At 24.4% G+C, this 26,222-nt stretch overlaps 1 protein-coding gene across 2 annotated transcripts in view; it reads right to left on the reverse strand.

Moving 5' to 3' along the window:
- LOC132921747 (protein eva-1 homolog C) overlaps positions 1–26,222 on the reverse strand; it is a 212,095-nt gene that overhangs the window by 46,557 nt on the left and 139,316 nt on the right. For both annotated transcript variants that reach the window (XM_060984927.1, XM_060984926.1), the window contains exon 2: positions 14,088–14,284. In XM_060984927.1, the coding sequence (XP_060840910.1) occupies positions 14,088–14,284 (197 nt within the window). The remainder of the gene's footprint in view (positions 1–14,087; positions 14,285–26,222) is intronic.

Below are 26,222 nucleotides of genomic sequence, written 5' to 3' on the forward strand. Positions count from 1 at the left end.
ATAATTCAAGTGATTTATGTGGCCTTCCTCAATATCATAAAATATTGTAGTTATTTGTCATTTTTAAAAGTGAGGCATTCATCATAGACAACTCGAAAGTTATTATAAAATATATTTTTTTTTATTATTATTGTTTAGCTTATGTAGTAAAAAACTATTAAACTCAAAAATTCAGCCAATATGGTAAATTTACAATACAAATGGATGATATAAATGAATAAATATTCCTCAATGTGATATCATTTACCAACTATTCCATGAAACAAATAATATTAATATTAATTTTATTACTTAAAAATATACGATATAATTTACGTTTTAAAATTCAAACGTATTATAAGTTATAAGTCATCAATGAGAGAGTCTAGACTATCACCACACTGTAATACTGAAATTAATTATATACAAATATTTATTATTATATAACTTATAAATTAAATTGGATAATTTAATATTTCGTTGAAAAAAATTATACTTTTACAAAAATGTTTTTCCTATATTGAAATACATACCCTAAATATGATACATTTTAAACTAATTATTACAGTCCTAGAATTATAATATCTTAAGAAAGTCACATTTTAAAAGCGTGCCAACCTAATGGTTTTTATACTTAATTTATGAGTTAAAAAATTAAATCGTTAAAGATAAGTAGGTATAATGGTTATAATAATATTTTTGACAACTGATTTAGATATATTCAGTGGGCGTGCTTTTAACGAGAATTTTCTCTGTTTTATACTGACGTTTGAATTTGGTTCAGTTTTTGTTATTTCTTAAGATAATATATTTAATTTATATAAAAAGATATTATATTAAAAATTATTTTTATGTTTTTTTTAACAACAAAAATTATGATTATACGGCGTCTTGGATATGCAATTTAGCTGCACTGTTGTCGTGGTGGACATTTCCCTGGTTTTCACAAGCATGATACTAACTAAAATATACTGTATATCTACTGTGTTTACTGTCTTACCGTTCTATTGGGTAATATTCTCGTTAAATAATTAAATAAATAAAGTTGTTCAACTGTTCTATAAAGTTCAATATTGAGCTTAAATAGACATTTGACATCATACGTACTTAAACGATTAACACATTAAACAACACGTAACAAATATGCTCTAATGTCGATAAAACAGCATTATCTAGTAGATAAAGTTGGTTTTATTCTGATAGAACAATACAAGATTAAATAACTGCGTTTATTTGCATGATAATGTACGATTATTTTATTTGTTAACCGTACAGCAATTAATCGTAGCAGTTAAGCGACTTCCCCGCCAACTTAGCCTGAATTTCCATCATATCATATATTTTACTTATTGTACAGATTGTAAATAATAATATTTTAAGTAAATCAATGAAAAAAAAAAATAATAATCATAGGAATGAAAATTTCAATGGACGAAAATACACATCGAGTGGGCTGAGTGGGGATTAAAAGTATCTTATTGTATAATATGTAAAAGTTATAAAACAAATTTTACTTTTCATCGTGTACATTAATAACTATTCATACGAATACCACACAAAACGGGATAAAAATATTTTTTTGTAAAATGCATTTACTGATTTCTGAAAATATAACCCATTTTATCCTGTTTAATTGTAAATCGTGTCTAATGAGATTTTTTATGCGTAATGATATATATTATATACTGTTGTTTTGTACGGTTTACTAGTAGTCTGAGCTTTATTACTTAAATAACCTTCGGCAATGACTGCAGACGGTGATAAATCGAATTTCATTAACTTGGTAGTTCTAGTGTAGTAGCAGTAACAGTGTAACAGAGAAGAACCTTTTTTCACAGACAATGAGTTAATCTTGAACCCATGACCTTTTGTATGAAGTTGACATCGAAAAATGAAGTATGTAAGACTTGGGGTAGGATTGTCAATTGTGACTTTCTCCCCTTTCGTTATATGGGGGTGACAACGAAGACGCAATGGCAAGAGATGCTTCCTACTCGGTAACTCAAAAAAGTAACAGTTGTATAAGGAAGTGCGTTTAAAACTGGCCTCTTTTATAGACTTGAAATATATCATTTGTCACATCTTATATGAAATGAAATGTCATAAAACTAATTTGTCATGAAATGTTATTTCTAAAATGTCAAGTATTAAGTTAAATATTTTAATTTCAAAGAGAACTTGAGTTTACTAATTAAAATTGTTATCTTTATTTATATGTGTAAATTGAAAGGTCAACACGGTACTGCGTTTAATATTTTTATTCCTAATGATTCAGCATTAAAAATGAATATTTTTTTTTTAAAATATCACTTAAATTCTATGTAGTTATGTATAATAAGCAGCTACACAACGATATAGGATAACATATATAAGCATGGATAACAGATCAATTTTTACTAAAGAAACGTTTTATTTAAAAATCGACCGAATAACCATGTTTATATCAAGATAATCAGATCCTAGAGGATCACGAAGACCAACTATAGTTAATAAAATCTACAACTACAATGTGAGAATTCAAACGTTGTAAACATCAGTATGTTGACATAATTACACTAAAGAAAAAATATTATTATTTGTTATGAATAACTATATTAATACCTATAATATTTATCTTATTATTTCTAATTTATGTTAAAATCTATTCGTAATGTATCATTAACTTTGGATAACAAAATGTATCAGCAAAACTTTCATAGTAAGAAAAAAAAAAATTTTGAAAATATTTTGAAACATAAATCATTAAATTAACATTTTTAAAACTTATATGTATTATGTTTTTACAAGGTTCTATAATTGTTTCGACAAAATGTGTTTTTGGAAAAGTATAAAATCACCCCCCTCCCCAGCAGGTGTCATCATAGACAAAAAGTATATTAGATCTTTTAATGGTAAATTCGGTTAAATAAAACTTATGCTTTTCTATGATACAATGGTATATTTTGTATAAAATAAAATTTAAAATATTAAAAAACTTTTGCTGGATTTTGACAATAAATGTTTTATGTTTACAATATTTATATTTATATTTATTTATATCTCAAAATTCTTTTATGAATAAAACCTCGTCGAGGAGCAACAATCATTATTTGGTTTTTTTTAGATAATTTATGTGGTCTAAATTATGTTTAAAATTTACTATCAATAACATCAATAGTATTAACTTTTCCGTTTTAAAAAAAAATCTGTAGTTTTAATAATTATATAAACCAAAATTTTAAACTTTAACTTTATTTGTTAAAAACCTTGTAAAAACAAAACATTTGTTGAAACAAAAAAATTAATAAATAAAAAAAAATAATTATATAATATGGAGATTATTCTTATTTTCTTATTTTTTTTTTTTAAATTACAATATGGTATACGTAGCTGCGAGTAAATGTAAATTGGTTTTTTGATTTAAGGATATTTTGGCGGAACAGGAAATTATTTGAACAGAGAAGAGTTTTGGATGTGGGAAGTGAAAAGTGTTATTTTTTCCGTACTACTTAATTTTGGACAGTACTATTTATTATAGTGACAATTTTATGTAATAAAAAGTTATTTTTATATTTTATATAAAATACTAGAAAGAAACGGATATACAATTCTGGTTAGTTAGAGTTAAAGTTGTATAATTTATGGACTGTTATCATTGACATTCATAAACAAACGTATTTTATACCTAAACATCGGTGATACAATTCGAAAAACTGATGTAAATCGTATTGTTAGAACTTAGAAATACCTAAGTATATTCATTTTAGCGCTTACTTCCTACTTAATTCTCTATTATTACCTACCTAATCGTTTTTATAAACACTTAAAGTTTCCAGACAGGGAGTCTAAACAAGTTGACATGATGCAACAGAATGTGTCATTATGTCGATTCAATTTATTTCAGAATGAACGATCGTTAGATAATTGGCATATAATAAATTGTTCAACTTGCATACTTAGAACAAACAAAATAGTTTGAATTAATTTTGATATATCTGGTATATTATATAACGTAATATATTTTGATAATGTTTATAACAAAATAAATAAATATTTTTAAGTAGAGATACTTAGTAAAATTAAGATACTCATTCACGAACGGCTAGGTTATAATGTCTTGAATTTAATATGGCGTATGCTTAATTTTTAGGTACTGAATTAGATTTGTTTGCTATTTGGAGGTGATAAAAAGTAGAAAAGTCCTAATACAATTCAAAATAATCAGAAAAATAGAAACAGCGGAGAACGGGAATATTTAGATAATAAAAGTTTAATATTGTCAAAATCGATTTTTTTTTGTTTTAGTTTAAAAATAACCTTATAGTAATTTGATATTTTCAACAAATACTACTTATACTAGTATTGTCTAATATAAAATATGTTGGTAGGTACTTTTGAAGCTATTTAAAGATATTCTATTTACATTTTTTTTCGATCTAAGTACACAATGGATTTTTTCCAAGTAAAATTGCTTGAAAATGTAATACAATGTTCTACGTCATATTATTATTGTTTAAACAGAAATTTAAAAATTATTGAAATTAATTTTAAGATATTTATACCATGATATTTTTCATATAATACTAAAATATGTCAGTATTTACTAATAAGTTTATAATGATATAATAATATAATAATATGAAATAATATTATACTTATGTACCTGTATACAATTAATATTACATAGCATAAGCATTAAGAAATGATTTTGATATAAATTAGTTCAAAATAATGTATAACTAAAAGAAAAAAATTATAATAAATAATACATTATAAAAAATAAATAGGATTATATTCTTTTTTCAAATGCAATGCTTTATCATTGAAATCAATTTTAATATATTACTTACAACTGTGATCTACACGATATTGGGGTACACACTCAAAAACTTATCCTGGCAGATTAATTTTCTAGTTTTATTTAATTAAAAAAAAAAAATTATGTACAATTCCATTGAATTTATAAACGTATTGTAAATTCGTAATAATATGCTGAATTAGATTATTTTGTTGAAAATGGGGTTTACACTGTAAATATTAAATTTTGAACGTATAGCTTATTATTTATAAGCATTTAAAGTTGATATTAATGGAGTGGGTCATATAATCTGCTAGAGTACTCTTCTTTTATAAGCTACTAATGCTTATAAATAACAAATAATATTATCTTATATGTTTGATGTATGTAGAAAAAAATTGTAAATTTTTTATTTTGTTGTAATGATAGTATAGTTGTAACTTATAAGTATTTTTTACAATAGTAATAATAATAATAATATTATATTATTATAATATAATCATAACTGAAAATTGAGTGTATCGTGTTAAAAACTTAGTCACGCGTATCATTTGAAATGTGTTTAAGTGTATAATGTATAAGTAGGTGAGACTTGGATAATGTTAGAGTTACTGTGTTAGAGTGCCAAGACAGGATTTTATTTCGATTTTATCGAAGTAGGGAAATAACGTTATTAAATGCCGTGCATTTTATTTTTTAAATTCTACTTGCCTTCTAAACTTTTTTTATTATACGCTGTATATATTTTAACGTACACGCAAAAGCTTAAACGTTTTTTACGATAGGCGTTATATATATATATATATATATATATATAATATATATATGTATGTGCGTATGTATAACGCATACACAAATCTACCAATGAGGTAAGGGAGGAAACAAAGGGTGCACCCATGTTTTAGCAGTCTAAATAATTGTATAAATTATTTATGAGCATTTTGGACATTTCTTATTTTTATCGTAGATTTATCGACTTCCCGGACAATTTTATTTTGTTTATTTAACACGTTATATACTTGTATGTAAATAATCTAGAATAGCGACCCCAAAAAAGTATTTATTATTTTAGTAAAAGTCACAAGTGATAAAAATAATTCAACAATGAATGCGTTTCAACAATGCTTATAATATTATAATCTTGAATCGTTCTTTCTACACGTATTTTAAACGTGACTTGGTAAAATATATTTATAATGAGTTTCGTTTACAATGTAGGTAGTAACCCGTCCACGTAATTTATAGTATTTTTGGGAAAACGACTTGATAACTATTACAATTAAGTCAAATTTATTATTTTATACTGTTAAAAGTTGCAGGTATCCTAAATATTATTATGTTTAATGATATACTTAATTTACATATATTGTATTTGGAATGTATGTTATGTTATGAACTGACTCCTAGCGCTTATCGTGTCTTGGTCGATTCATAGTTAGGTTAGGATCAACAACTGAATCGATGCGGTTATGCTAAAACATTGATATTGTATTAGAGTAGGTAGTATAAAATAAAGTAAATAAGAATGAAATCCATAAAATACAAAAGTAAGTATACATAATATGAAAAAACATATTTTAAAGAAATGTTTATTTTTCGTAAACACCCATTTATATGAAAAAATATACTTAATAAGTCATTATATTTTGTTTGGCTTCTTTGCGTTTATAACATTTCTAAAGAATATTGACATTTTTTTTGCACACTAATATTTTAAATAATAATAAATCATAATATTTATTTTATTAATATAAATTTATAAAATTAGCGTAGGATTGCGAAAAAGTTGTTTTTATACAGTCATAGTATTGTTTGATAATTGGTAGCTATTGTTAAATTGACATTCTACAATTATTTTTCTCCTGTAATTTTAAACTACTGGGAAACAACGTACCGATGTGTGGTGGGGTATCATTTACACTGCTAAACTTTTGTAACGAAAAGCTGACGTTGTAAAAGTTCGAACTCAAATAATTTATATATTTATATATATAAATAAATATACGTATGTGTGTGTGTTTACAGTATAGGTATATATTATATTAAAGTTTGAACTGCACGTTGTTTAAGGCATATTTTATTATACAGCTACCCGGGTTAGAGAGGTTAAAAAGGGAGATAAAGCTATCACAGTTAAATGGGAAATTACGATCACTTTTGGGAGGACAGAAAAAATACAACAAGTTGAATGAATGGGATTAATCCCTTCAATTGTTTGTGGTCGAGGAGTGAGGAAATCCATAGTTTCACTCCAAACAATATAATATATGTTACACGAACATATACGTAATCGTATTTACCATATTTTAACTACTATAGCAATAATTTATATAAATGTTATAGGTGGATAGTTTTGTTTTTATATAATGTTAAAATTAAAAATGATTTCCTCCAATGAACGTGTAAAATAAAATTAATTTATCATAAAACATATTGAAGGAGCTAAAATTATTATATAATAGATATTGTGCAATAATTATTTAATTAATTTATAATTATGTATAAAAGGAGAAAAGATATTTTTTCCATATAAACCCGTACAAATGCATTTTTTTAAATAAATTTTATGACCATTAAGTTATGATACAAGTTTATAATATGAAAGTATTTTTTTAGATTTATACCATATTTTTTTTCTAGAACATTACATCAAAGAGTTTAAATTAAAAATTTAACTTTGCCGCTTTCATCATTTCTATGAAAACGTTTTTTTAAAAATATTTCTGGTCATATAAAGTGAAGTTAAATTAGTTTTTATTTATGAATCTTCAGGTTAGCTGTATGCTTTTATTTTCTATTATTTATACGATATGTTGATCTAATTTTTTATAAGAACTTCGCATATTTTATTATTAAATTAGGTATAATAATTGTTATGGTATAGTATCATAATATAATATTATTGTTAACGTTTCAATTACTATCGCATACTATAGAATGGTATGAATATAAGTTTGTGGTATAAATAGCTTAAAATTAATTTAAATAATTAAAAATTCCATTGTGTATAGAACATAATAATATTATGATATTAAGTTTCAATTTTTAACTAATAATATTTTTTTAAACATATTAATTAAAATAATTATGAAAGAAATAAGAACTGTTATTTTTCATTTATATACTTGATTTTATCAAATTGTGAATGCATAATGGACAAACTATATTTTTATCAATTGCAAAATTTATAACCCATTGTTCATAACAATTATTTAAAACAATAATTTACTTATATCATTTGTCTATTCATAGTTACAGCTAATTACTGAAATTAAACTTAAACGAATTGCAAGAGGGTGCAAAACTTATCGTTTTACACCCACTCTAAAATACCCGGATGAGCGAGTTCCCGTCGCAACCTAGTAATTACGCCTATGGTATGCGTGCTGACTAAATAATAAATATATACATTATTATGTAATTTGTGCTTCGACAGATGGAAGCCAACGGTTATGGAATAAGTGATAGTTAATGCATATTAAACAGTTAAAGTACCTATCTAGCCATCTAGGGAATTCATTGTGTGTGGTTTTTATTTCTATTTGTCACATAATGTAATGCAGACGTTTTAAAATATGTACAATTTAAGTTTTAAACATTTTATTACAACTTTTTTTTTATCAGTGTACTTATTTTACAATGCATTTTTTTGTGCTTTATTTTAAATATTATATTCATCGGTAAATTAAAAATGGTACAAATGATCATATAGGTAAATAAGAAAAATTTTATCTAAAATTTGAAGGTAAAAAAATGTAAATTAATCGACCATATTATATGTATTAACGTAAAAAAGTAAAAAAAAAAAAATAAAACAATGGATACTTTTAATTCATGATTATTTTGAATATTTACATAAAGACTAATTTGAGGAAAAATAATCATTAGAAAAAAAAGTGACTGGCATACAAATAAGTTAATTTTAAAATATATATAAAAGAACTTACAAAAATACACCTTTTTTTATTATTACTTCTCCCCCATGATGTATTTCCGGTGAATAATTTTGAGAACATAAAATAATTTTCGAATTTAATGATGGTAATAAAATATTAATTAAATATGGCTTGCACAAATTTTAATTTTTTGTGTACTTTTAGGCATAATGGTACAAGTATCCACTAAAATGTCATAAAGTATACTACACCACACTATCTTATTTTTATGATAAATAGGTATACTTATATTTGTGTTATGGCTTCATATTATCTATTACTAGGTAGTAGGTATACATATTTAGGTATATAAAAATTGCTCTATAACCATTATATTTTATACAATATAAATGTTTTATGTTGTGTTACATAGACGTATATATCTATATTTTTAACAAAAGATAACAGAACATTATCTATGTTGATGATACGAGTTTCTGGTCTTTTTTTATCATGTTTAACCTTTTACCCTTATATTATATATATGTAGTAATATACTGTTTATATAAACTAAGTTTATTAGTAGGTATTACTCAAATAGGGTTGATCGTTACAGCATGTTATTATGTGTTGTGAATCCTTGTTGTTCGTATGTATTGTTATCGAAAACTAATAATTATTTCAAAATGTATTTTGTGAAATGTTTTGAATATTGCAAAAATTTAGAAACACTAAAACGATTAAACCCGTATATTTTAGAAAACCTTTTTTATTGTACGTAACAAACATTTTATCAACCTAATCTCTCCTCTTTAAAGGTATTTAGATTAAATTTCTAAAATAACTGGAACTCCAGTAAAATAATTTCATATATTAAATATTAAAATATACTTGACGGTTTTTTATTTTATTTAATATTTAACGCAAAACCTACTTTAAACTAGAAGTATTAAATTATGAAAAGCATGTAAAGATATTAAATTTATCTATGAAATATTGTATAAAAAAAAGTGTGTAAGAAATTGTAAATGATTATTTAAGAATAAATAAATTCACAAATTATAATACACCAATTAAAATAAATATACAGTATTTTGTTTTAATTGTAAATATAAGTAAAGTAGACAAGTAGTTAACCACTTTGCTGTACAGTTGGAATCAAGTATACCTCGTCATTGAATAAGTCATTGTAATGGAAAGGTCAAATATGAATTACTACAAAATAAGATAATCATTTTTTTTAAACTGGTTTTGTGTATTTTTCTTTTTTTTCTAATTTATTCATGTTTTTTCTTAATTATAAAAAAAAACCTGTGCATTTTCTACCTTGAACTACAAACTAGATCCAATTTTATACCAGATAACATATTGAAGTTATACATTAAAATTTGAAATATTTCTACTACTTTAAAATGTAATGAATGAAAAAAAAACACATCATTGTAATCAATTAATATGTTCATCCTTCTATTTAGAATCTAGAAATGTATAGGACTAGAGTGAATTATAATAAATATAATTAGTACAAATATGTTTATATTATTTATATTGATAGATAAATTTAAAAGATAATAATATAGTATTTAGATTTTAAATTTTGTAGTTATTATTTATTTAAGAATTTAAGCAGATAAAAAAAATAAAATATAAAATAAGAAATTGTCAATAGAGAAATATATATTCACGTAATTTAAAAAATAGTATCATCCATTCGAAAATCGACGTAGGTAAATAGAAAAACATAACAATAGTGATTAGATATAAAAAGCCAGCTTTCAGAATACAAATGTTGATGCTTTATATATTATAATTTTAACAAAAGCTTAGTAATGAATGGAGGAAGTGTAAGAGTGAGTATTACGCATTGAAAGAGATACACGGCGTTGAGCTGAGAGATACGGACAGTCAAACAATATGCGAGAAAGATCATAGATACATTAATTAAGGTGCAGTCTTACGGATAGGCGAGTCATTGAATGAAAATTGAAAAGCATATATATATATTGTATAGTGGTAAATGGTAATCATGTAATAATGAATGACCCGTACGCATATAACTAAAATAAACAATACAATTCATAAACGAGTTAAGATTTATAATTTATAAGCCATGGCTGATGTGGAGCACGGTGTACGGTATATTTCAATGTTTGAATAATATAATATAGAGACAAAATTAGCATGCAGATTAAATGTAGTTAGATAGGAAGATCAGAATAGTAGTCAGTGTGGCATCGTAAAAAAGGGAGAAAAATCGTGCTCAAGGAGTTTACGATGATGACATTATTATATCAGTATTACGATGAATGTAGATTTTGTCGAGCGATTTTAAATTTCATAACCTCGAATTCTGCCTGATATGACTGACAGAAACTTAGAGGAGATTTATAGTAGAATTAACTCGGTACGGAGAAAAAAAATTATATTAATGCGATAATATAGTTAGGGGAGGTACGGGAAATCGAAAAAATTATCGATGTAAGAAATAGAAGTCAAGATGAAGTCGTTGAGTATGACATTATTTAAACATTATTGGATGAGAGAGAGTTGATTTCTAAATTTCTAATGTGATAATTTCAATAATCTATGAAACGAAAAAAATAATAGGATTGTTGTATAATTGGTATTATGTAAATATGAATAGGAAAATAATGTCGACTGTTTGATAGCAATTAAAATTTAAATTCCCTATCATGATATTATTTGGTGCTATTTTTTTAAATTACTAAATCTAAACATTATTTGATGTATTAAATTTTTTTATCATATACTTATTTTATTATTAAAAATTACATTTAAATATTAATTATTATGTCAGTTGTCAATAAATAGGAAGTCTACATTGAATTATTACTGAAGAAATCTATCCCTATAATTTATAAAAATAGGAAATTGACAACATTACTATCATACATTTTTAATGATATTGGATTATGAGAATATTTATAGGAAGGAAACCGTTTTTTTGTAAGTCTTGAGTGAGCTATAGGTATATTCAAAATTAAATGATTTTGAAAAGTTAAAAGAAAATACTAAAATTGCCAGTTTTTTAAATTACTAATTGGATTTAACAAACTGTAGAAATGGTTATTTTTTAAAAAATATTTATATTTATATATAATTTTTTTTTGTTAATACCAACATTTTCAAATGCATCGTGTGTTTTTTTTTGATTTAAATATATAATTAACTCATTTATTTTTGATTAGTAAAAATAAAAACGCATTGAATTAATTTATTTATACCAGGAATTACTTGCTTTATTTTAACTTGTTGGCATTAAGCAGTATTTATTTACGTATATCTAATGAGGTAGAACATATTTTAGATTTTGGGTAAGTATTATTTAATTGTGTTAAATATTTTATGTATATTTATCAAATACTCGGAAAAATAACTTTTAAATAATAACGACTCCGTTAATCTTGATTCGTTAGTGAAAATAATTAGTTGGTTTATTATAAGGTTTACTTTATGCTAATTAAAGGTTATGCATTCAAAACTCTATGATGTATACATTAAGGAGCCCCTATACGTCATACAAAGCATTAACAATTTAATTTGTTAATGGAGAAAATGATGTAAATACCTATATGGTAATTTTATTTATTTTAACTTAAATAATATTATATTTACCTTATCTGTAAGATTATTAACAATTTTTCGTAGCATAATGCAATTCATATTGATAACATGGGTTTGTGTTGAACACTGTAACTATATGATAATATTAGAAAGTAAAGGGTTTTTGAATAAAAATGATTTATAATAACTATTAAAATTACTCAATCACATACATTGTTTAGATGATATTACATAATTTATATATTATTACGATAATAATATTTAAAAATAACCGTTTTTTACCAATTGAATTAATTATTATTGTTCTATACATAATTATATTAACTTTTACAAAATGCATTTTATATTTATATTTTTCAATGAAACTTAGTTGTTTTCGACTTTACAGTATAATTTGGATATATCATTAAGATTTACGGAACAGTTATCTGTTTATATTATCATTTATTAAGATGTTTTTTTATGAATAATACATAATATGGATACTGAATACACTTATAATTCGATTAGTTGTATACAATTATATTTTTGATTACATTTGTGTTTATTTCATATGTTTAGCACTTGGCTCTAGCTGAATCGTTCATTGGTAAAATAAACAATACTGTTTAGAACTTCACGTAAGGCATTAAATTTGTAGGCGGTACAGAAAAATCGTATACATAAATAGTAATTTGTAATTCAATAATTGTATACAGACATGATATATTGTGTAATAAATCTAGTTGCACTAACATTAATTATAGTTTAAGAATTATTACCCACTTTGTGGTTAAATATTCGTGCTTAAATCAGAGTCACAGAAAATTAATTTATGGAGTTGTAGACTAAATATTATTTAAATGTTCTCTGATTAATCCAAATTATTTGTGCATTATCGTGAAAAGCCATAAATCAAATACCTAATATAATTTTTTTTTCATTATTATAATATGAAATATGATTGAAATTGTTATTGAGGTTTCAATATCTGTCATCAGCATTTATAATGGTCGTACGAATCTTTTTGTGATCGGACAAGTGGTTATGCACACATATGTATAAAGTATATCAACAGATCGTTCGAGAAAAAACAGAGGTATTTATTCTGTAAAGTATGTTTTTGATTAATAATGATTTTTTTCAGATAATGCGTAAATACGTAGGTATATGCATTATGCATATATATATCATGGTATAATAATTATTAATAACTCCACAATAGTTTTAAGACATTTTTATCGGGGTTTCAATTTTATTTCTTATGTATTTACGATTTTAGACTCTGAATGAAGGAATGTATTGGTATTTTACAATTTATTTTCCACGTTTGACAGATTATTTTGTACTACACCAATTTATTCTTTCTCCCACTCCTTACCGCCACTGTTTCTGCTTCTCTTTATAATAAATTGATTTTAAAACGTATAAGATTTATTTTCATTTTCCTCGTGTCTTTGAATCAACATTTGTTTTTATTCATCTGTATATGACGCTCGATATACATAAACGGTGGACGGGGGAGGGAATTATGATTTATAAGATTTGTGGAGTAAAGGAGCGTGTCTATTCGTTCATTACAAAATACCATATACCCTTGATGAATCACATTTTTTTTTTAAACTTAATCGGTGTAAAACGAAAAAAATGATTTCAAACATAATAATAGCAGTTAATTTTGAATCCTCATCGTGTTATACATTTTAAGAAAAACAAAAAAATAAAAATTATAAATGAACCACAGGTACACCTCATCCATGTAGGTACTACCGGTTATATAAACTTCAATATTTTGTGCATGGCGAGATTTATGCACATGCAACGGTTTATTCGCCGAATATTGTATAGCTTGACAAACGTATGATTGTATTATATATCGTGTTTCGGCGTACCTGTAAGGCCTGAGGCCAGCTGCAGCTGTTGTTGAGATTGGCGGCAAGTCTGGTGTCGGAGCAAGGTAACGCTAATGAACCTGGCGTGTACTGGGCTGACTGCACCGAAATTATCGTTCCGGTTGGGCACGTTAGCGCCAACGATTGGGTCTCGCAGCCCACCCTGTGATATGTCCTCAGCGTCCCGGTTAATAATGCTGAAGAAAAAAAAAAAGACCAAACCTCAAGACATTAATATTTTATTTAATAAATTGTTATAGTTATTTATACATATTTTTTTCCACGAATATTAAAAAATATTTTAATGTCGCGTTGCAAAGTATAATGATAGATGGGCTCGAAATAAAGCCCAAAGCAGGCAGGTAGTTAATTATACCTACCTTTTATATTATATCTATATATTATTATGTATATGATATATATGCGCGCGATGTTTATGTGCCGAGAGTCATCGGCTTAGGATGCGTTCTCCCACAGGGGTACACACGAACTTTTGCGTGTGACGTATCAATATTTTGGGCGTTTCCTTTTTATTTACCTAATGGATTCGCGAGTAGCGAAGGGTGTGGGACCGTGTAGGGTTAGAGTGGGAGTTATGCCATTGCTATTCTTCATCGCGCTCAGTTTCGTTTCGATCCATTTTCACTGCGGTTTCCGTTCTATTTGCTCGGTTACACAACAATGACTACCAAACTTGTCTGGCCTTACAAAATTCGAAAAAAATATACATATTATATTCTAAGTCATAAAACTTATTTACGAATAAATATAAATACTTCCTAAGATAAAACAGTGTTATTGACGATAACAATTGTATTTGCTACAGATGTATATTTTAAATAAAATTATGCATTTTTTTGAATTCGAATATTGAAAACTTATTGTTTATGGTTTAATAAATTTATTTTTATTTATTGTTACTTTAAAACAACGTTCTAAACTTATATTACATTAAATAATATTGTTCAACACAGTTTGTAGTAATACATTTTACATATATATGCAAAACTAATTTTCGAAAATACTTTTAATATTATTTTGGAGTCTCACCAAAGCAGATACAAATGTAGAAATTATGATTTTATTTTAGTTAGTTTTATATACCATCATGTTCATTATTAAAAAAAGTGTTCAATTTTATACGAAATTATTTATTAACTGATCATATTATATATATAAATATATATATATATGTATATAGTTGGTAGATATTTTAAAGGTGATTTTTAAATATTTTTATTATTAAATCAAAGACAAAGGAAAAGACTGAGAATTAAAAAAAAGGTAATTAGAGTATAAAAATAATTTTAGTCATAATTCAAACTTAAAAAATTCAAAGCCCTGATTACGTCTATGTATTTAGTATTTACTATAAATTATAGTTATGTATACTATATCATAATATAATAATTCATACATTACCATCATACATGAATTATAATATGTGAAATATAAGTGCTATAATGAAATAACTACATTTTTTTTTTAATAAGATGGATATTATTATTATATTCTAAAGCTTTTTTTTTTTTAAATGCATGAATTATTTCATAACATTTTTAAAAAGAAAAATCATGAAGGTTTATCAGGTTCTTATAACCATCCTTACATATACCTATTATTTGTATTATTATAATTCGAACACCTCTTAAAATATTGATTTGATAGTAAGATATATAAATTTAACCATGTTGTATGTTGCATTAAAATAACTATTTGAACAAATAATAAAAATAGAATGATATTAAGCCACTATCCTGTGTAGATGTGTCTAGGAGATTGAAATAAGACGACAGGCGAAAACCCAATCTTATTTATCACTAGCGACAGTTGTATTATTGGTATTCAAATTAACATACCTATAATATAGGCTTGAAATCTAAATTTGGCTGTCTTTTGGTTATAATTTTATTTAATAAATTCAAATTTTAAGTTTGAGAATACTCAAAATTCAGATAATGTTGACATTATTTTATATTTCAATAGAAAATTTAAATAGGTTATAGGTATAAATTCTACTTAAAAATAAATTATTGTGGAATTACACGAAATTACTAAAATTGAGGTATGCCAGTTCAATTTGAACAGTGTGATTTGGAGCGTAAACTCATTAAAACTGAAATTAATATATATAATACATGTCATAGATTTTATTAAGGACTTGAACAATTTAGCTTGTACTCATTCATTTTATCGACATAATAATATACTATTATAGTATCAATAAATTAATACACTTAAAGGTACCTATACTTAGGTTGTAATTTGTTATTTATTAAAATAAATACTATAAGGGTTACAACACGGCATTATTAAACCGTGGTTATCGAATGCTCAAAATATTCAAATTAAAGTTGTATTTATTTTAATATACAGTATATAGGTAAGTGTATTTATAATGTTATAACTTGAAAATAAAAAAAATAAACGATTTTAGTATACTATTGTACTTTATACTATATGCGTAAAAATTGTATAATGTGTTTTATTGTTTTTTTTTTGTAAATGAAATATTTACTACACTAAGTTTTGTATCTTTAAACTTTTTTTTTATTGCATTTAATAAATCACTTTTGTTTGTAGATTCTTTTAGTAAGAGAATTATGTGCTTTTAACATTTCTCACATAATATTTATATGAAGTTTAAAATCCTCAAACAAAATTGTTTTTTTTTTAAATCTATGCACTAGTAATATTATATGTACATTTTGTAGGTGTAACGTAAAGCCACAACTTATAAAAAATTCTAAATCATGATAAAATATTTTTGATAGTGGATACCAAATTGACTCTCTGCAGACAAATAATGTTTGCAAGTGTTGACCCTTTGATCATATATAAATCAGATTTTTGTTAGAGTATAATAATCTATGAGTTGTGGGTAATTTATTTTATTTATTGACGAGATATGTTGGTACCGGAAGCTGAAAAAAAGGTTTACCATATTTTCGACATTTATGTCCCAAGTTCAATAAATATCAATAATCAAAATACATTGCAATAAATAAATACGTATTGATGTGTACGATAATAATAATATTATAATCCAATATTTTACATAATATGTTATGAGCCATTTATTAATTTACATTGTTATATTATTTAGTAAAATATTGTAGCTTTATGAAAATAGTTTGATATAAAACATGATAACACTAGTGTATATTATTTCATTTGTTATAAGATACGTATTTATCTATGTATAGTTTGCTGATTAGTAATAATGATGAATGGTTAGTAGCATTCCTAATATTGTAATATTATTCGTCAAATTAATAAACATTAAATCTTTATAATCAAAATTGTTCGTTTAGAATTAGAGTTATTTTGAAATAATCAAATAATATCAAATAAATCATTTAAAAAAGTCGTAAAAATAAAATAAAAAGTTTTATCTTGATTTGAAAATTTAGGGAGAAAAAATTTTAAAGCTTACCTGTAAAATTTTCAGATAATATTGCATTGTTGGTTTAATATACACTTTATATATAGTCATTATGACCTTAAAGCAATTAAACATTATTTGGATGTATTATTTACGCTTTTGAGTTTAATATTATGTAACTTCTGTATTGTAGGTATAATATATAATAATTAATTATACAGACGACATTTTACAACAATTATACAATATACATAGGTACCTTCATCATTAAATTAAGACAGTTTATTTACAAAACTGTTTTTAAACAAATTCTATATAATCAATCAATTAAAGAGATTTATTCAAATTTCAAATACAATTTTTGAGCGTTGCCGTTTAACATCCACTTTTATAATTTTCGTTACTTATACATAAATACTGTAGAGCGTAGGAATATATAATTGTTGTAATAATATAAAGCATATTTTATTAAAAATATTAAAAATGTTCTACCTAACTCATAGGTTCAAGTTTTTAAATACTTAAAATACAGCAACAATGGGATAGGTAAAAATTTTAATACACAGTTGTTTATAATAATTATTAAAACATTTGTGTTTAATGAAAACACTTAAATTTAAGCTAGTAAAGGACATAGTATAAACAAGTAATACATATTTTTTATTTGTATGAATTATATTGAATTTAACAAATATTAATTTAAAAACCATAATAGCAGTCAAAGTTTTGTATTTGATTTAACATTATTATGCATTATGTTTTAAAACTATGATGGTAAGCACTAACCAGTGAGTGTCATATGGTAGAAATATTAAAATTATTTAAATATTTTAAACATATTTAAAAAATTATATTATCAGGATTTAAGTGTCTTGGTATCATTTTTAAAACAACGTAGGTAACACATGTTATATTGGCATATTGTTATTGTTATGTGACAATAATAAATTAGTTTACATAAAATAAAAATATAATACATAAAGTAATTACAATGATCTTTATATTGTTATAAGATTCTGGTTATTAAATAATTTAAACATGCACAATTACTATCTATAGCTATGATAAATTAGTTATGCAAGTCCATTTTTGAGGGAAAAAGATATTATTTTTTATAAAATACTACTAGCTGTATTTCATGAAAATGAAACAATTAAGAATCAGCACATATTTAGAAATTTAATGAAAAATTACACAAAAAAAACATATATTTTAATTTAGAAACTATATTTTTATATTAAGTGTGAAACTTTCAAAACTTTTTTTATTTCCATTTGCGGTTGCTTTTTAAATTTATGGCCAATAAAATTAGAAATATCTTTGAGTTAATGCTTAAAAAAAAACTTGGTTAAGATATCATTAAGAATTCTAGAAAGTAAAAATTAAAATTAACCTTTAAAAACATTTTTTTAAACATTCAGTATTTAAATATTCATTTAATATAAACAATTTTAGTGAAAATACATTGGTATAATTTCGTATAAAATATACATTAATATGATTTTACTGTTTATTATAATATAATCATTTGCATAGCTCTTTAGATAATATTATATGACTTGTTTTGTTAAAATAAAACATAATAATAAAATATTTCTTTAAAATATAAAATTAAAAAAAGTTATACGAATAATTACAAATAATAAAAAAAAAAAAAAAAAAATTAAGTTCATAAATAAATTTTCATTATTTTTACTAATGTTTCCCAAGTGTCGATATGCTAAATTTTAATAAATGTATATAATAAACATTCTGGTGGATTATAACAGCAGGAATCTCATTTCGGATTATCCTTTGTACCTATATATTATTGTATTGTTTCGGTAGTCATAAACCAGACAACACGAGAGACTACCCACTCTACCCCGTCCGGCGATGGTGTTAATTAAATAAATACAATTAAAATTGTCATTCCCTAGCATGGTGGGATTCGGGATTTAAAAAATAATTTATTATATTACGTTTTGTGTATACTGATGTGGTTTCCATGTGTATATTTAAATAGATTAAACATATATTATCACAGCAAAACCTCTTTGAAAGACATATGAATAACTACTATGTCCACAATATGCTTTTTGAAAGACTTATTATATTTATAAATGATAATTTAATACAATTAAACGCAATAGATTGTATGTAAATTTAAGAATGAAACTGACGTCTATTAAGTACCTATATAAAATTATTCTAATTAATTCGACGTGAAACGAATATATTTTTGTCCGCTATTTTAATTATTTTCGAATTATTTTACCTTCCTACAATATGGCAACAGTTTTAGTTTTAATTGGTTATAATATGACCAAAATGGGCTTTATATATTTGGCATATGCGTGTAAACAAGTGAGGTTTTTTCACTTATAGTACCGATATGGCCCTATAGGCCAATATATCTGAAGTCCAGATATAGTTAACATCTTAAAATAGCCCACAATCTATATGTGAATTCTCAGTAGATCTGTTTTCATATCATGGTAAAATTTGAGCCGATAGGAATCAACAAAAAATTGTTCAATTTTAACATATATTTATAATAAAAGAAAAATTTAACTTGAGGTAAATTCTTAAATCATAAATAATGAATAATATACATTTTGAATTAAATGGTTTCCGATTTTTTTTTTATAAAAAATAAATTCTTCCCAAAATTGTAATAAGAAAATTGTAATATCTATACATCATATCGATTGATTCGTTGAAAATATACTTTTTTAAATTTCTCAATGTTTTCCCGGGCATCAGAAAAAAAAAATATAGAAAAGTTTAAAAAAAAAATAAATTCAAGCAAGCGCATTTTTATTTTTTAACCAAGCTTAGTTCATTTTTCAAATGAGTTGATTTATCATTGCTTTCAAATGTAATATCATAATACATTAGTATTCTGCGGCGAAGTATTTAAATTATATACATTTTTTTTAAGTATTTTGTTCTTATTCACAGATTTTACCAATCGTTTAAGCGATTTGTTTTAATTAATATGCATAACATGTTTCTAAAATATTATAATTTTTTTAAAACTATATTACTATGTATGTACATTATTTTTAAACATTAAATTATTAATTTACGTAATTACTTTTTATTATTAATAATTAATACAATTTTGTATTTATAATTAAATTATTTTTAAAGTTTTTAGTTTATAATTGCCAAGTGTTCCAAAAGTATTTATTTTTTTTTACTAATAGCTGAGTAATTTAAATTACATAATATTATTATTTAACTATAATATTAAAAATATTTTTTTTTCGCAGAACTAATGAATGTATTCATCGAATTATATAGAATAAATGAATTAAATAAATTAAAATAAAGAAGATGAGAAAGTGGTTACCGTTTTGATATAACATTGTAGATGTCGAATGTCGATTGGATCACATTAATCTAATTCAGGGGTCGGCAACGGGCGGGCCACGGTCCGAATTCGGACCGCGGAAGGCAAAACTCTGGACCCCGTCAATACATTGTACTTACTTCATTATGTATAAAGATTTGAAAAAAATCTTTTTCACTGTACCTCATTGATTCATTATTTCAATCTTTAGGACTCCGATAGAAATTACTTGCCGACCCCTGATCTAATTGATATCAATACCACTGCTTATGAAAATCGATTCTATAACGGTCTATATCACAAAGTATGTTTGATGTTTTGTTTTTTGATATTGTTATAAGGTTAAGCATTTTATTTGACTATTGTCTATTAGTAATATATGGGATTGTTTATATTAGTTATTGCCAAAAACATTGCATTTGAAAATATCATCGCGTGTATGAAATATAATAATACGTAAAGTTTTATGTTCCCACAAACAATATTTGTTAACTATAATAAAATAATGAATATCGTTATTTAAAGTTTAAGTATGAAATTCGGTCTAAATTTGAACTTCAAATATCTATAAAAGAAATATATGCTTAACCGAATGATTATTACACTATGTATTGTTGATTTTTATTATCCATATGATGTAGGACAGATAGGTAGTAATAAATTACATTCAAAAGATTTACTCATATGTTAACATTCGGTGAGGATTGGGTATTTTTAGTTAGGTAACCTAGTATTAAGATTTATTAATAAAATATTGTAGTTTAAGTAATAATTACAGTCAAAAAACGTAATTACTGAAGTATATTACTTCTATTTAATATTTGGAAAATTAGTTGGTACGGGTTGTTAATATTCATCAAATCAAAATATTATTCAAATATTAAAAATTAAATAAAGTTTATTATTACTATTATTTATTAAGTGGATCGAACTATTCAGTATTATATTAATTAAAATAATAAAAAACTTTTATGTATATTAAACGGTTATAAAGCCTCGTTGTTTAAAAAATTGTGTTTTCATTGTATTTCACTAAAAAATTTTAATTTATTTTATCTTAAATTATTATAATTATAATATTTACAACGAGATTGAGTAGAAGAGATTTTTTTAAAAATAAACCATTCATTTTTATTTTAGTAACTAAGTATTATTATTTTTATAAAAATTTAAAGGTTTTCACAAGTTGGTTTGAAGTTTTAAAGATAAGTTAAGCAGCCATATTAATGTTGTATCGTCGGTGGAAGTTCGACCGGAATAAATAATTGTGGTATTCAAAGTAAAGTGGAAAACATCGAGTGAGAACGTAAATTGTTTTGGTATCGGTTTTGCAATAATATGGATCTTTTGTTTTTTTTTTTTTTTTAGTTCGTGTGTAATCACTTAACTGGTTGAAGAAGTGCTCTAAAAGTTTTATACAGGTTCTCTATACATCGGATTTGGACACAGGTGGTACTTTAGAGAGAGGCCGTTTTGGAATATCCCCACAATCTTTTCTAGGAATACGTCGAAAGAGACTAAAGGACAACCACAATCCATAACCAGTAACAGTTTAGTAACAGTATATTCAGTTAGACCTGGGGGATTTGACTCCCGTCGGGAAGGAAAACATGAATTATTTTACGATTTTTAATAATCTTTGAGATATGGCATTTTCCCTGATTACTTTTTGGTTTTTATGTCATACATAAAATGCAGTTTTAATATCAATGTTTTGATTAACAAGTATATGCAATTCTTTTGTTTTTGAACAAGTTTAAAATGTTATTACTCAATATTCTTTCGTTTAAAGAATAAAACTCCGATAATATTATTAATACATTTTGCGTTTGATGTTTTGTAGTAAAATATTTATATTAGAATTTTCTAGACATTATAAAAGTTTAAAAATATTTTAGTTTATTTTGAGATATTTATAGAACTTAATTTCGACTTTTTTTAGTTTTGATATTATATATCAATAATATTTTTTCTTAGTCAAAAGGTTTGGACATTTAAAACAATGTACTTTAAAAGATATTCTTACATCAGTTAAAAAATATTTAAAATAAATACTTAGTCACAGTTCGTTTTTAAAATCGTATGAAATTTAAATGAAAATTAACAATTATTACTTATTCCTCATACGATTTTATAGTTACTTTATTGCAATTAAAATAAAAAAAAATATAAATCGTCCACACTTAAAACTTTTTACTTTTATGTGTATTATAATATTATTAACTTATTGAAATTTTCAAAATATTTAGACAAACTTTAAGCTGTTCATACGACGAAACTAAATTCACACCATTTTACGCTAAGTCGGTGTTGATTTATAATAAGTAAGTTATGCGTGACACTTTTTCCAAAAAGTTAGTTAAACTTCCTAAATTAAATAAAAAAAATACTATTAATACAATATAAGATTAACTATCCACAGAAATAGATTCTGATCTATCTATCTCCTTCGCTCAGAAATAATTATTTTTTAGTGAATACTTCTCAAGAAGTTGCTTGAAATTCAGTACATATCTGAAGCGAGTTCTCCAGTTTTAAATTCTAAGTGGAGCGATGGATGTATTGATTTTATAATAATGTGTATTTTCATGATGGTGGTGGTTTTGTATAGCATATTTGATCTAATTTGTAATTTAGAGAACTCAAAATAAAAAAATCTAGTTTTTTCTATAAATTTCGAATGTATGGTGCAAATGCTAGAAAATTTAATAGGTTTTGTAAATTATTAATTTCTTAATTAAAAAATATCGAAAATCTATAATCACAATATTTTTTTATAAGCGTTTTAAGTTAGAATTTTGATAAAATCCCAACTCGACATTTTATGTCATTTTTTTTAAATACATTGAGCATAATATTCAAACACTGTTTATGTTTTTTTTTAAATATATTTTTCTCGTGATTATTAATATTTTAAATGTTCTATAAACATATAGGTATTATAAATAAGTAAAGTCTATCATAATATGTGTAACTATATTCAGAGTTTTTTTTATAAGTATAATAATTGTTTTAATTTGATATAATAGTGATTTTTTATCAAAGTATGTGAAGTAATGGTATTTAAGGTTAATTTATCCAGTGCATGCTCTATTAAATTTAAGCTTACTTCTTACTAGAAAATATGTCTGAATTCTGTATGCGTGTGTATTTAAATTTAAAACTATAAAAAAAAAAAATGTTAAAATACAAAATAATTTTTTTTTTCATCTGGGTATCATCATAACAATCATAAATAAAATACTAGTAACTATCCAAAGTGTCGTCGGAAAAGGGTTGGTTTTTATTCCAATATGAGGCGGTTAAATATAATAATAACCATTTCGAAACTAATAATAATAGGTAGTGGTATTTTATTGTTTAGGCATATTAATATCGGAAAATGGTAAAAGGTCCATATCGGTGAAGGTTATACTAACGTACTAAAAAGATAAATCGAATATTTTTGCAACCAGAGAGGTCGTCCGATTCTAATCGTCCTCGTTAATCATATTATACGAATCACGCTGCGTATCAATAAACCGGAAATACAAATAATGTGGTTGAACCTTTTGTCAGATTTTTTGAATGGTAAAATCCCTTTTAGTCTTTCTGAGGTCTGATGAACGATTTTATAATAATTAATATGAATTGAATTGTAATTGTATATTTTTCATCTATATCATTCTGAAATATCTCACATTATGTATTTTAAAAATATAATATTGATGATGGTATGGCGTATATTCTATATATTGTCAATGCTTCAATGTGAGTTACACAAATAAAATAATACATAATTCATATTTCGTTTATGAAAGTATACGATTTGATTTCTTAGCTATCATGATTTGATCAGTGTACGGAGTAGTATAAAATGTTATGTTATGTTATTTTTCTTCATTTATTAAACTATTGAACCAAATACACCCGCCTTAATAAAACATTATTTTTTTTACTGATCCAAAAAAAACAAAGAAATTAGATTACAATAAGGACAACAAAAGCATATTAATTTAATTATAGTTTCATTTTACTAATGAGTTATAAATAATGTCATTAATTTGATACTGCGACCTGCGAGTACCAACAAACAAATGCGAGTAAACATTACCTTATAAGTAATAATTAATCAGACTTTTAGGAAATGTTGTAAGTCAATATTAATTATTATGCGAATTTTTGTTTACACACAATTATCTAGATACTGAAATAATGGACGGACAAAAACCAAACCAAACTTTTCATTGTATTGTATTTTTCAGTTAACACACGGTAGGTATTGTGTTATATTTTTAACAGTTTAATGCAAACAATTAAGCGTAAAGAGTTCGATCGTCTGGAAAATATCTAAGTACTAATATTTATATTAATATATTTTAGAAAAATACGATTTATTAGTATTGTTAAATACGTATAATGTATATATTATATATATATTAAAACTACAAATATAAAGTTTATAAGCTCTTTTCGTTTATTTAATATTTGAACTTTGGTTCGAAAAAACAAACAATGTTTTTGATAGACCTTTATAGCAGCTTACCTATTATTATGAAAATATCACGCAGGTAATATTATTAAAATTTATAATATAAAATAAGAGAGAAACGTGCTTAGACACGAGAATATTGCTTAATTTTCTCGATAAGTACTTAGCACTTATATATATATATTTATATGTATATATGTGTGTGTGTGCGTATATAATATATATACATACCTACACTAGTCGATACAAGCGTTAACATTGCAATATTGTTATGGTGATATATAAATAAAAAAAAAGTAGGAGTTGTACTGCGCGAGCGTAACGACGCACCTTTATGTATAAATATATAGCTACTGTGTGCGGCTTTTGTAATATTTGCATTTTGACTGGTTACTATTATATTATGTAACCTTTATGTGGTATATTTAAACGCGTATAGTGTAACGTAAACATTCAAATGTGTGTAAATTACTATATCTAAGTGACAAATACAATATGTGTAGCCCATCGTATAATATATATAACACTGTTTCAGTAATGGTTAACGGCAAAAGTTCTTACAATATACTCTATGTATTCGATGCATTATATTTTAGAAATACTTAAGCTATCGGATATACGCATAAAAACTACATGTAGTGAGATATAATAGTGTGTGTGTTATGTACCTATATAATATTGTATATAATATACAGAATGTCGCGAAAATGGTACCATAATAAATTGTATTAACATATTATATTTTGCACGAATTTATAATTGTAATGATGTCAACAAATATCGTATGCATACTTTTGTTTATCGCGCCTATAAAACTATTCATTGAATATTTGAAAACACCAACAACGATTAACGTTAAACGATAGGTACTCTTAAATAATGTAACAATCAGTGTTAACCGTTGCTGGCAATTTAGCATCACATTGTAGTCTAAAAAGGTAA

This window comes from Rhopalosiphum padi, chromosome 2 (genome assembly GCF_020882245.1).
Source record: "Rhopalosiphum padi isolate XX-2018 chromosome 2, ASM2088224v1, whole genome shotgun sequence".
NCBI lineage: Eukaryota > Metazoa > Arthropoda > Insecta > Hemiptera > Aphididae > Rhopalosiphum > Rhopalosiphum padi.